This window comes from Spea bombifrons, chromosome 4 (genome assembly GCF_027358695.1).
Source record: "Spea bombifrons isolate aSpeBom1 chromosome 4, aSpeBom1.2.pri, whole genome shotgun sequence".
Classification (NCBI taxonomy): domain Eukaryota; kingdom Metazoa; phylum Chordata; class Amphibia; order Anura; family Pelobatidae; genus Spea; species Spea bombifrons.
In genome coordinates, this window is record NC_071090.1 from 28317283 (window position 1) to 28331765 (window position 14483).

Sequence of the window (14483 nt, forward strand, 5' to 3'; positions counted from 1 at the left end):
AATGCTACCTATGTCTTCCAAATGTGCACATGGGGACAAAATAGACTTTACAGTAGCTAGAGAAAGTCTTTCACCGGTTTTTCTTCAGCTTCAGGAGGAGAAACACAAATTACAGAAAGAGTTTGTCTTCAACAAACAAAGGTTTGATGATGCTATCAAACAGAGGGACTGTGAAATTAAGAGACTGACAGCGTTAAATGCTTCCTATGACAAACAGAGTCGTGGTGAAGGTAACAATGTGGCATGGACTACCAAGCTCAGGAAAGTGGAAGCTATGCCCAGAGATGAGCTGAATCAGTATGTGCTTGAGCAGTCAGAGTATGTTGGGAAACAGATCTGCAAGAACAAAAAGCTGACTGATGAGTGTTTGCTAAAAGAACATGAATTAATAAAGGTTAAAAACCAAGCAGCACAATCACAGGAGGAATTGCACCGAACTATTGGCCAGCTTGAGGGAGAGAACCTCACTTTGCAAAATGAAATGGCTGCTTCTAGAGAAAAGCATTGTGTTGACCTGTCAACAAAACTGCAAGAGATGCAACAGTTGCAGGAACAGTTGCTGGTGGTTGAAAAACGTCTCGCGGAGGTGTCCCAGAAAGGTAAAGAGGATGCAGAGCGTGTATTCGAGCTCCTGTCTCAGAATAGCAGTGTGAATTTAACACTTGCAGTTGAGCGTCTAGAAAAAGTAAAGCTGCAGGAGACCGTAAAACCACTACAAGATGGAATCCAGGTCTTATCTAAAGCCAGTAAAGAGAACATTGAACTTCATAAGGCCAACGTAGCACTAAAAGACAAGTATTCCCAAGAAAAGGCGGAACTGGAATCTTGCAAGGAACAGCTACAAGCCACAGAAGCCCAGCTAAAGCAAATGGAGGCAGTTATGCTTCTAAAAGAGGAGGAGTTAGCATTGGCTATCCGCTCCAGAGATCAAGCTTTAAGGGAAAAGGATACGGTCCAATGTAAGGTGGAAGCAATACTGACTAACACAGAGCGGGACAAGCAAACTTTATTGAGGCAGGTTGCTGATATCCAGGCTGAGAGAGACAAAATGGCAGAGAGTCTGGAGAACGCCAAGACTTCGAATGAAAAGCTGCAACAAGTTGGACTTGAACTGCAGAAAGAGAATATATCCCTCAGGCATCGACTGGAGGTATCAACCTTAGAGCTGAGTGAGGTGAAAATAACAAGTGTAAAGAACTGAAAAAACCCCAAAATAACACGTGTGTGAATCAATATAATGTAATACCTCCCTCAAGACTGCAGCTTCCAAAAATTTTTTATTGTATTTTATTGTATTTGATTTTAATCTACTCCTGAAGAAGCCGACGTGCGATCGGCGAAACGCGTCGAGGGATCTAATAAACCATTTTTTACAAGATTCCGGTGGAGTTTGATTTATATGCATATGCACTATTCTATTTGAGTGGTGCCACCGCAATTGTAAGTGTAAATTCGTTTTACTTACATCCGATCACTGAAGATATTGCACCATTTGTCCACTTCTATTTTTCTGCAGCACTAAAGACCTGAAAATAGGAATTTTTGACGAGCACACATTTGCAGTCCACTTGTGAGTGGTACTTATTTTTATATTTTATATTTTTGAACATACATATTGCACTATTGTGTTGTATTTTTGTTTTCTCCCTCATGTACATGCGCTCCATCTTGTGCTATTTGAGGTGAAAATAACCCTTGAGGAACAAAGGGTTACTGCAGTAGAAAAACATGGACTACTACAACTCCGGTTAGATGAACTGGGTATACAGCTAGCTGAAGAAAGGGAGGCCAAGCTAGCTCTACAGAAACAGATTAAGGTCCAAGAGGAAATGGACCCAGTATCTAAAATGTTACAAATTGTACAAGCAGCAAGTGAGCAGATACCGTACAAAAGAAGCTGTCTGGAGGAAAAGACTGTGATGAAGAATGGCATGGAAAATAACCGTTATGGCCTAAGTGACGGAGGGACTATTCATGGTGCTGGAAGTACGGGCCAACTAGTAGAGCAACATGGCAGTAAGCTGCTCCAGGGAGCAGGTGGTCCCAGTTCCAGTAGAAACTCTACTTCACAGATGGAACCTTCTACAGGCGACAGTAAGGTACACCGTTTACATGCATCTAGGGTAAATGGCCATAAACATGGGCTTGGTATTAAATGGACTGATGGTGAACAAGCTACAGGGAAACAGCTTGAAGATGGTGTGCACTTGGCTGTATCGTGGAGACCACACAGGGTAAAACTTTTGGATGAGCAAGCTACAATGGTGTTCATTTGTACAGAGAAGAGACGTGGCTATGCAGTGTGTTTCCCATTCACTGATGGTTGCAGAAACCCAGAAGGGCAGACGGATACAAGGAGAAGGTCTCCAATCCTGGGACACGTTTATGGTGTGTGGAAAGGAAAGCCTCCTGATGCCCACCTAAGAGGGACGTCATCAGCAGAGCTGCTTAGTCCCGTGGTCGCTCAGCCCCATGGTTCTGAGCTGGTGGGGAGGATATGTGACAGTGTGAACCCCAGGGAGATGATTAGCATGGCATCTGGGTACAGCTGCTATGCAGAGTATACGTATGGGTCCCTGGGGTGGAGCAATTGGAGAGCAGGGTGGGCCAATGCTCCATTTCCCCATTTTGTGGAAACTCCATGCCGGGTTTTCCATGAGGCAAGAAGTCCACAGGATCCGGTCCGGGATTTCTATGAGGCTGACATCAGGCACAGGTGCTGGACATTAAAAACCCCTGGAGCCTGATACTCAGGGAGACTGTTGGGGGAAGAGGAAGTTCCCTGTGCTCCCAGGGCAAGGAGAGGCCCTGAACAAGATCATCCCTGAGCCAAGTGAGGCAATACCTGCCTGGATATTGTGTGTGCTGTCTGGGGGGAGGTTTTCCAGAGCCTGGCGTAGCTGGGTCTGGCTGGGAGGTTGAGATAGTGGGTGATTAGGCTGGTCAGTCTGCACCAGCGTAGTTTAGTTAGAGAGGGCTCCAATTGGGAGCTAGGTTTTTGTTTTATGATTTGGTTTTGGGGTTTAAGCGGTTAAAATAAAGCGCTGTTTTATTAAACACTGGTGTTCCTGACTCTGATTGCCCTAGAGGACTGTGCTTAAGACCCTTAAAAGTGACATGTATGGCCCTCATGCTATAGGGTTTGTCACAATATATATATATATATATATATATAAAAACAAACACACAAAAGATATAGAATGTAACACACTCAGTTGCAATATGCCCGGGTGCTAACAATCCAAAAAATATATGCAGCAAATAAAGTTGACTCACTCAGCGGGACTTCTTTTTATAAAGTCGGACTTTCACCAAGTTAATACATTTTATAAAAAAAAGACCTGCTGAGCGCATCAACTTTATTTGCAGCATATATATATATATATATATATATATATATATATATATATATATATATATATATATATATATATATATATATACACACACAATATAAGTCTATATATAGACACACATATACACATACATACGTATTTTGTGAAAATTAGAATCTTAACTGGGTTCTGTATAGCAACACCAGGCGGCCTTAATATATCTTGTTTAGAGCATAGCTAAACTCTAACACCTCCTGGCAATTCACAGAACAGTGAAATTGCATCCTTGGTAAATTCCCCTCAGAGGTAATATGGCAAAAGAAATAATACACAATATACTACGATGCCAAGCCGTGAGAGTTAACACACAAGAAACAGTCCTTCTGGCTGTTCAGAAAGTGAAATGCCGAGCAGAGATCACGGGAGACACTGCTAAGAAAAAATGATTTAAAAAAAAAAGCAATGGGTGGAAATAATGGGTCATCTATGCGTTTCCTTGCTGTCTGTTAGTCGGCATTTAGGGCAAAGATGGACACTAGCTCCTATTGAATAAAGGATGATAATTCTGCACTATAGCACCAGATGCAATAAAGATATACATTGCTAAACACAGGAAGGGGAACATCCCCCTCCCCGCATCGATGATAAAGGTAATCTAAGGACGTATGAACACACAGCCAGAGTCTTTGTGCTATGCAAGGTATTTCTATAAATACTGTGGTGAACTGGTAAATGATGTTCTTTCATCTTGTGATGTGTTTTTCTCCCCTCCCTTTGTCATAAACTTGCATCAACTTCCCAGTGTCTGGCCACTGGCTTGGACTTCAATTCCTCGGTGGGATCTGTCATACGTCAATCATTAAAATGCATTATCGTTAATTCTCATTCATATGCAAAGACATATTCTTCCTGTACAGAGTGGTACACGTTGCTCACTGCAAATCAAGCCACTTAGTCCTCTGTACATAATAATCTGTGAACGGGAGAATGGGTATTTTGGAGAGGAATGAATGCAAGCCATAAGAGCATTCTTTAACCTCTTCTTGTAAGGACAGCAATGCATTACACAGCCACACAATCAGTGGGGGATTTTTCACAAAATCAGTAACTATCGCTTCCTAAAAACATATCAACATTTCAGAAAGTCTTACTGATGATATCCTTCCAACATTCACATATTCTCTAGATTACTTCATACCAGAGTTTAGCCAACGTCGTTGCTGGAAGGGCTGGGCCCAGTGATATAATAGTCGATGATTTCAGACAGCCCAGGACATGCAAAAGCCTTTGTGCGGCAAATCTGGATGTATTCTTTTATACAGCTTTATATTTCGGTAATCATTTATTTTTGAAACAAACTTGTGTTGTATTTGGGCAACACCATTGCCACCAAATTTATATTATAGGGTAAGACCAATATATTTTAAGAGAGGAAAACTGTTAACACTAATAATAGGATTTCTTTAATAGGCATTGCCAGGTTTGGATGTTTACAAAGCATAGTAAGCTCATTTTATCTTGTAGCAATGTTCTAAGCTCTGTAAATTATCTTTTAGGTCATCAATTTTTTAAATGGCTGAGACCAACTAAACGTTCTTTGAGATACTTTCATAAAGAGAACAAGTTTGTCTTGCGCAGGCATCCTGGAAATCTGAGGTTTAGCTCCTCTCCCACTGCTTTGTGATGGAACTTTTGCCCACATGCTACAAAATTGAGCCTTTGGAATGATGAAGCTCCATATCTTTTAAAATAAATATTAACATGGCCCAGACATTAAAATGGTAAATTTACAGCTCTGACAAGTTAAAATAGACTAAGTTACCACTTTTGTTATTTAAGCTATGCATATAAAATATTAGTTGTAGACGTTGCAGAGGGCAGTCATGTCCCAGAATTAAATTTGCTTTGATACAAGTTGTTGAAAAAAACCCTATGGATACAGTAGTTAGCGATACATGGTCATATGCTTCTCAATCGTAACATTTATGACATGTCTTGAATCAACAGTGGCAAAACACGTGTTCTTGTATTAGAACAATGATTCGTTTTTAATAATCGTCTAAGGACCACTTACAGATTCGTTCATAAATTCTTTGAAAAATGCCAAATTCTATTGAATTAGAAGTTCAATACATTTATCTTAGTTCCAAAGCTAACGTTATGTGTTAAAAATCTAACATACAAGATTGGATCATTTCAAGGTAAGACCAAATTCAAAATTAAGCTCTATGGAGGTAAGACCACCATCTTGTATCTGCATGTTGTGTGTCTAGATAGTGTCTCCACTGAGAAGACTTTCAGTTTTCATACCTTCCAGATTCATTCCAGCTTGGAGGCATTTCCGATAGCGACAAGCTGGGCAGTTCTTCCTTCTAATTTTGTCAATAATGCAGTCGTTCCTTCCAGCACAAAGATAATTGTGCTGACCTATAAAATAACATATAAAAATAAAACATTTAAAAGTAATGATCAGCAGCTCAGAGATCATGACTGAAGAATTAACATTGACCTGTAGAGATATTCAAGTGACAGTAATATAAGCTAAGTTGATGCGTTTGATACATTAATGTAGCACATAAGAAATATTTGCTTCTAGGGTAAGTAAGGGTAGCCAGATTGGCCATTTAAAACCTGGCACCTTAGAAATGTATATGCTGCAAGCCAAACTTTTACAAGTGCCAAGCAGCATTTAACAATTCATGCACTCGCATACTGAATAAACCAAGTGTATGAATTCAATACGTTGCTAAATGTCTGGCTTAGAACCATAGGTAAATGGTGGACTGGTGGCATTCGCAACAAGGGTGTCCATACAAGCGCATGTGTGGAACAAGTAAAAAGGTCACTACTGATCTCACTATGCGGCCCGGTGTGAAAACCACATAAAGAATAGTTATTTTGCGCATGAAAATGCACAATAATGTAATGGCTCTTTAGCTACATTGAATAGAGTGAACCAGAGCAACAATCAGATGACCTGCATCCACCTCTGGGTCTTGTGTATAATTTAGTAAGCTAAATGGAAGCAAATTCCTCAGTTGTTTAAAATATGAATATAAAATTCCACATAAAAACTTTGCACTGTTCCATATCACCCATTCCAAGCTTAGGCATGCAATGTATAAGCAAACAGTGTTTATTATAACAGGGCCAGCCAAAACGGGTAACGAGCCAAAAGCAACTCATAACATCATAGCAGAAGATCATAGAGGCCAATCTGTCCCATCAAACTGATCGTCCTGATGCTTTAATTGCATGCCTTGGTGTTTAGCGTAATATTTGGATAATGATTGTGGTTGGTCTTGAGAGAATATTGTGACTGATAACCATACCTGGGAACTTCCCAGGGCAGGCTACTCAGAGCTCCCTCTTTTCTGGAGGAGAGGCTTGCGGGGGGTTATCTGGTCATGCAGGTGACACTCCTGAGTAGGGTGGCGTTGGCTTTGCGTAGGGGCGAGGCTGGGCCCGGATAGCACTGAGTAAGAGGGAAAGTGGGTGGGGTGGGGACGTGGCTAAACACCCTTAATACCAGGGGAAGGTTAAATAACGCAACTGCCATATATTTCTATTTGAAACACAGTTTTATATAGCCATGTGGTGACAGTTGATACAAACTAAAAAAAGCATATTTGAAATTCTGATATTTTAAGTCTGTCCAGTGTCCAAATCCATTGGCAAGTGAACATGACTGATTCCTACACTTAGCTCCACTTCTTTTCTCTCTTCTATTTCTTTTTTCTTTATTCTCTTGCTACTTTTTTCCACTCTCATGTCACATCTCTTTTCTCTCCTGTCTCACCTCTTCTTCATTTTTCTCTCTTTACTCTCTTGCTTCCCTCCTTTCTCATGTTTCTTGTTTTTCTTTTTTGTCTTTCCTCTCTCTCTCTGTCTTTCTACTAAAGCAAAGATCTTAGCTGTCACTGGTAAAGCCACCCCCCTGGGCCAAACCCCCAACTACTCAAAGAGTGTACAGGAAAAAAACCTGCAGAAGGTGTAAGCCCTAGAGATTCTAGAAAATAATTCTTCTGAGAATTTTAACACCACAACTATCCAATAAAATCTTACCATTGACTGGACCATACCATTAGCTGCTATGGCGATAACACCACTTTTTCAAGGTATGCATAAGATGGAACTGTGTTTAGCTATTCGCCGTCTATTGTAGTAACCTCTGGGCATTTTTTTTAAAAAAAGACAAAATTTATTTTAAATTTCAAATATAGCCGGCTGCACAAACTGTGCTAAACACGAAACAGCTTTGAATATGTGCATGGACATAGGATGTGACCTATTTGTAAGGCCAACTCATTGCTTAACGCACTTTTTGCCATTCACTGTGTGCTAAGCAAATTAAATCATTTAATAAATTATCTCTAGCTTGTTGTAGTTGGCAATGATCTCCTTTGGATGAACAATGATGGCTCTGTGAGACAAGACAAGCTTTAGTTACTAGCTCAATTCAATTGCCGTATACGTTTCCTGTGTGCATAATATTGCCGGTTGTTACTGAAAGAAACATAAAGAAATATCTCAACTAGATGTACAGGAGACTATATTGATTCTGTATATTACAAACCCGCAAGCAAGTTTGTTATAACTGCCAAAACATTTGTCACAGATTCCATTTATTAGTAGGCCTTAAAGGGACAGTAATTTTGGCCTCTTCTAGGGACTTCCTCAGTGATGTACAATTGGTATCCCCCAAAAACCTGTAAGAAACAAGGTCTACATCTTAGACAGAGAACCTAGATTAGGGGCGTCCACCATGCGGCCCGCGGGACCTCGAGGTGCGGCCCGCGTGACTCACATCATATGACTCTGCTCCATTCCTGCTTCCTCTGTGCAGTACAAGAGAAGTTGCTCGCACAGAATGCGAACAGCGCAGAGGGAAGCAGCGGCCTCTGCGGAAATCTGCAAGCGGCACCGAGAGAGCTGTAGTGCAGGTAAGGAGGTGGGGGAGGGTGTATGAATGAGTATGCGTGGTTGAGGGAATGAATCTGTGAATGAATGAGTATATGAATGAGTGTGTGTGTGATAGCATGGATGTGTAAGTGGGGGGGGCATGGCACAGGGTGGCTGTAAGTGATGTGCAGACCCCATATTGCTGGCAGCATCAATACACAAGGCAGCTAGCCAGGTTTCAGCATGTACTGGCTGACTTGCCATGATGCCAGTCCTATCATGCCCAGGTTCCAGCATTTACTGGCTGCCTGGGAATGATAGGAGTGTGATTAGCGTAATATATATATATAAATATTGTTTTCAAATTTTTTTGGAAAAAAATATTAGCAATCACACTCCTATCATGCCCAGGCAACCAGTACATGCTGGAATCTGGGTATGCCTGACATTGCTGTTAACAATCATATATACCGTATTGGCTCGAATATAGGCCGCACTTTTTTCCCCGACTTTAAGTCCTTAAAGTGGGGGTGCGGCCTATATTTGGGGTCTAGCGCCCGACGCCCGGGACATGCAGTTCCGGGCGCCGGGCAGGCAGCAGGGTTAGGATACAGATCACCCGCAGCGGTGCAGGGGACCTGTATCCTACTCTCTGATACTCTCAGACAGCCCACAGGTTGTCTAAGCGCATCGTGCAGACGTTAACCGGCAATGCGCGTACACAGCCTCCACTGTCGGTACGTCTGCACGATGTGCTTTAGCAATCCCCCTTGCCGGGAATTCCCACGGGGGGAGTCACGGCAAGGGAGATTGTTAAAGCACATTGTGCAGACGTGCCGGCAGCGGAGGTTGTTTACGCGCATCGCCACAGCCGGTGAACGTATGCACGATGCGTTTTACCTCTGCCCCCAAGACTTACCAGAGCAGACTCCCGGGTGTCATCTACGAAATACGTGTATACAACTTCCGGTGCCAGCACATCCGCTGAGTGCCGGCACCGGAAGTTGTATACGCGTATTGCGTAGATGTCCCCCGCCGGCCCCGCAAGACACCCGGGAGTCTCCTCTGGTAAGTCGGGGGGGCAGAGTGGCAGCATATCTCGGGCGGGAGGAGGAGGACAGTGGCAGCATATCTCGGGGGGGGGGCAGTGGCAGCATACCTCGGGGGGGGAGGACAGTGGCAACATATCTCGGGGGGGGACAGAGTGGCAGCATATCTCGGGGGGGACAGTGGCAGCATGTCTATTAAAAAACGTTTTCTTTAAAAAAGCACCCAACTTTTAGGGTGCGGCCTATATACGGGGGCGGCCTATATCCGAGCCAATACGGTATTTATATATTAACAGTGTTACTGATATATTTTTTTTTACAATTTTGGAGTGTTACTTGCTTTTATTAAAAGTGTGGTTATTTGTTTTATTTTTAAAGGTGTGGGGGGGGGTCATTTTTGGTTTCGGTAAGTGAACCCTGATAAGTGCATCCCTAGATAAATAGAACTATTTAATTTTTACTTATCCAGAATCCTGAATTTGTAGTCACTTCAGAGGACAAAACTTTCTAGGCCCAGAAATCAGTGAGAGGAAAAGTAAAGGTTTTGTGTCATTTACTTTAATCTGCATATCTTATTAAAGGCCATATTTTCTCTCAGTGAAAAATGAGTGCGGCCCACGCACATATACATTTCTGATGAAGTGGCCCACTGCAGAAAAAACTTGTACACCCCTGCCCTAGATAGTCCCAATGCTTTTGGAATACAAAACAAATTTAAAAATCAGAAGACCTCAAAATCAATTCATTAAAAAAACATCAACTGTAGGCAAGAAATCATAAATGAATGAATTGAATGGATTTTCCAGAGATGTAGGAAAGTTATGTGCTCTCATATCCATATTTTAATACCTTGAATTACCTGAACAGCTGTCTAGCACATGCATCACAGATACTTTCTCTCTGGTGACCTGAGAAGCACTCTGTGAATTGAATGAAGTTGTCTATTTCTATTTGGCTAAATTATTTCATTATATTTTAGTCTTTATTTCACGAATCCCTTACCCTTTCTTTCTTTCCATTCAATCTAAAGTTAAGTCCAAGCGCATCTGTAGGGTAGGGTTGAAGCTTACAATGTCCCCTCCTCACATTATCGCTTTAGAGATCAGTGCAATCCAGCAGATTTACCAAAAGGCTGCATTTCCCAAAGTTGTTTTGGCAGACCAGAATATATTAAAACAGGCATGGCGCCCTTATCACATGTATGCTAACTGAATATTAAGAAAATATATATATATATTTCTAAAAAAAAATCAGTCAGTATATGTGTTAGGGTTCTAAAACAATCTGTCACCAACAGGAAACCAGAAAGGTCAAAATTCTAGTTCTCATTGGCTCCTTATAGGTTTATTGATATTGCAACATATTTCCTGTCTCAGTAAGTGCTAATGATAACATAAACACCAATATAACAAAAACAAAACAAAACATAGCTTGTACCTTCCACAGCTCTCTTAAAGAACACTTTGCAGCTGCCGCAAGTCAAAACTCCATAGTGACAACCAGAGGCTTCGTCTGAGCACACAAGACAGAGTTTGGGCGGTGGTCCGGTGCTGGTAGAGGAGGTGGACGGAGAAGGGCTCACATCAGATCTTATTCCCGGGCTAAAAGAATAAAACAGATCAAACTATTTATTATCAGTAATTACTATGAATACAAACATACAAGAACATACACAAGTATCTGTACTAAAACATGGTCACCATTTTAGTCGTCATGTACATGTTTGCCTGGTCGAGATATATACACATACAGAGAAGCCAAATATGAATCTTCGGTATCTCTTAACCCCTTAAGGACAATGGGCAGTCCCTCAACCCATTGAAAACAATGCATTTTTAGCCCGTACGGGCTTTGTCATTAAGGGGTTAAACAATAGAGGCTCCATGGATGCGTGTTCACAACCATTCAAGTAAGCAGTATCATTCTCAGCTTTCTTTGCTGCTAGTTTCCTAGAGGTTCAACATTGTCCTAAACAGCAGTTATCTATAGCATAAAAGGTATTATTCATTGGACAATGCAAATACTATTTACCCTAAATGTCAGTACTAAAGCTTATGCTTTTGAATAAAATAATTTAAAATATTTACCCAATGTACAGCACTGGGGAATATGATGGTGCTATATAAAACAATAAATAATAATAATGAGGCGTCTCCAGACAAATTTCAACTCGAAGACTACAGAGCGCATTATGATGGGCAACTTTGGAGACCTGTTCGTGGACGAAGTTTTGGGTTGGCCCTGGATAACACATGATTATAAACAGAGAAGACTAATGTAATCTCCCTCCATTAACCGTGCATTAAGCAGGGACCTTTTGGCAATAGATACAGTGGTACAGTGAGTAAAGCAACAAGAATGTCTACATCAAGCTTGGCTCATTAAAACGGGGAAGAAGATGTGTGTCCAGCGTGACAGAGGTCACACTGAGAGGCTGCCAAGTCTCGCAAAACTTAGGTGGCCCTAAGCAGTAGAGAAAGTATTGCACCGATGTCTTAACTTTCCTTATAAATAAATGTTTATATATATTATATATATTTTTTATATATTCATTTTATTTATTTCATTTTTTTTATGTGTCTGGTACTTAAAAGCTACAAATAAACTCCATCTTTTGGAAAACGTATCAAACTATGAAAACCATACAGACAGTCATGCATGGCATATAAACGGTCTATGATGTGGGATTAATACTTCTTATCACCCTACCAGTCTTCTTTAATATTTCTTAGTTTTCACTGTTCCAAGATGTTTTAAAAGTTGAGGATGAATATGTTGACTCCAGGAGTAATTAAAAGGGGGTTCACCAGCTAGTTTCACACCAGACTTCTAAAAGCTTTGGCCAACTAATAGAATAGTTACAAATCCTGGAGGATGGCGAGGACTCTCCCATTTATATTTATAACAAATGGTGTCTGACACAAAAACCGTATACATGTTTATTTAGCTGAAAAAGTCTGCTTCCAACCCAGTCCTAGAAAGAGTCATCTACTATATCCTCCAGCTTAGACTGCGGTAGCAACACAGAACTGATCGTTCCTGTATATTAAAAAAATAGGTTGTAAATCCAAAAATAGATTGATGCAAATTCTGTCCCTGGGTCCTCTGCAGACATGGTTGTATTGTTATGCAGTTTAAGGGTTAAGTAGCTGTATTTAGTAAAGAAAAAAATCCTTGAGGCATACAGTCATTCTAGCAGAAATACCTCAGGAAACCTCGCAGAGCCTAATGCACAAAAGGCCTTTGTAAGAATGCCGTTTATTTTTACAGCAAGATGAAGGGGTAAGGAGGTTCAACATATCACCTTTTCCCGAGGCTCCTACCAACAGACTTCCATGAACTGAAGTCACTTCAGCAAAGGAGTGTTATAGCTTTGAAAAGATCAGCGTTACGTGCCACCAGAGCAATCAGTAGCCCAAAAATTACTCAGCCATAGTCTGGCATGTTACAAGCAAAAACCCCGGGACCGGATTTACCACATTTACGGGGAAAAAAATACATTTCCACCATACACACCATTTTATAATACACAGGCTAAATTTAAGATTACGAGTTATAGGAAAAGATTGTCAACGTCTACTTGTGATTTCAGACACGTGGACTATACATAGCAACTGTCCTAACATAAGGAAAACGTGTGTGATTTTATACCAGTTCTGTCCGATACATTTTCATAGATGAACCATGTCCTGGTTTTTCATTTTTCTGTATCTCACACAGAACCGCAGAGTTTTAACGGGGTTTTAGTTACATTGTAGAAGGATGCCTATGACTACTTGACCACAGGCGCAGGTCTGCTTTGCTGGCATTGCTTCACATACACAAGTCAGTAAGGCATACCGTTTAATATTTTCAATTAAACATATTCTTATAATCGTATTATGAGGGGAGGTAAGGTTTAGAAATAATGGCTATTTTAAAGAAAAAAAAAAGTTTTCTCACGTGCTATTTTTTTCCACGGTCTTCCTTACCATAATCCACATATACTAAGAGGTCTTCTGTGGTTCAGCAGATACACTGCAGCAAAATCTCACCAGTTTATGTTCCTAGCCTAAGGATAATGGGATTGTGGTGCAGAACCTCCCATTAAGGCATAAGCTGTGGCATGAGAATTCTGATTCCGTCTCAAAACACTTAAACACTTGTCATCTGCTATGTATTGCTACGATATGGCAACATCTGCAGCACCAACAGCTGATTTGGTTCCTCGAGAAATAAACCAGATACATAAGCACAATGTGGGCAGCCAAAATACCTGTGACAATAGGCTCTCAGCTCTAATTGGCGAGAAGATATCCTTTTCCCATAAACAGTTACTTAGTGGTAACTGTCAAGCCTTAACGTAATTAGGTTCCACCCAGCACAGGGTTAGCTAGGTCTACGTGCACACATGGAAATCCTGGAGAGACAGCCAAAATCATTTCAATGGCAACGCAATTATAAAGGAGCGAGGGCTGCATGTGAAGGGATTTAATTGGGCCTCAGACGAAATTCTGAGAAGGTCTGTTTTACCTTATCACTGGTCTTTGAAACGCGAACACAGGGTGTATCAACCAAATCTATTGTGAGGGCCTGGCCTAGTCTCAGCTGACAATCATAAACTTGGTATCCAGGAAAAGCAATTACAAACATTGCATTCCTTTGATAACAAAGCACCTTTTTAAATGTACCATCCCATTATAAAAATTGCTTTTTTTTCTTTTTTACAATGTATTGTTACTCATTATCTGAATGCCTTGGTATTTTTAGTATCCATAGTATACTATATTTTTTTTGTCAGCCATTTTATAAAAAACACCAGCCATTTTGTACTCAAGACCATAAAATCCATATAGAAATGGCAATGCATGAAATCCAACAACTAATTAGAGATCACCTGCTTTTTATGGCAGCTGATATGAGACCCACTTCTGAAAAGGTTTAACACGTAAAAAGAGTGTATGTGTATATATTATTTATATATATAACATGTACTGGTAAATATGACTTACAGTATAAAAATAAATTATTAAATACCACAGTATCCCAGAGAGCCAGATCTAATTTGGGTTTTGGCATCTTCAGCAGGCAATCCATCTAGCCGACATGTCATGTTAGGAAGGTGCCAGATTCGATACTGTCTGTATGTACCAAGGGCAAAAAACATACAATAGTATTGCTATAAAGAATCGGATCTGTGTGGTGTTTCAGCAGGGAA

General features: G+C 40.7%; 1 protein-coding gene across 1 annotated transcript in view; it reads right to left on the reverse strand.

Moving 5' to 3' along the window:
- NR3C1 (nuclear receptor subfamily 3 group C member 1) overlaps nt 1-14483 on the reverse strand; it is a 96842-nt gene that overhangs the window by 17258 nt on the left and 65101 nt on the right. The window contains exons 3-4 of the mRNA XM_053462556.1: nt 10724-10887; nt 5646-5762 (exon numbers count right to left, since the gene is read on the reverse strand). Coding sequence (XP_053318531.1) covers nt 5646-5762; nt 10724-10887 — 281 coding nt within the window. The remainder of the gene's footprint in view (nt 1-5645; nt 5763-10723; nt 10888-14483) is intronic.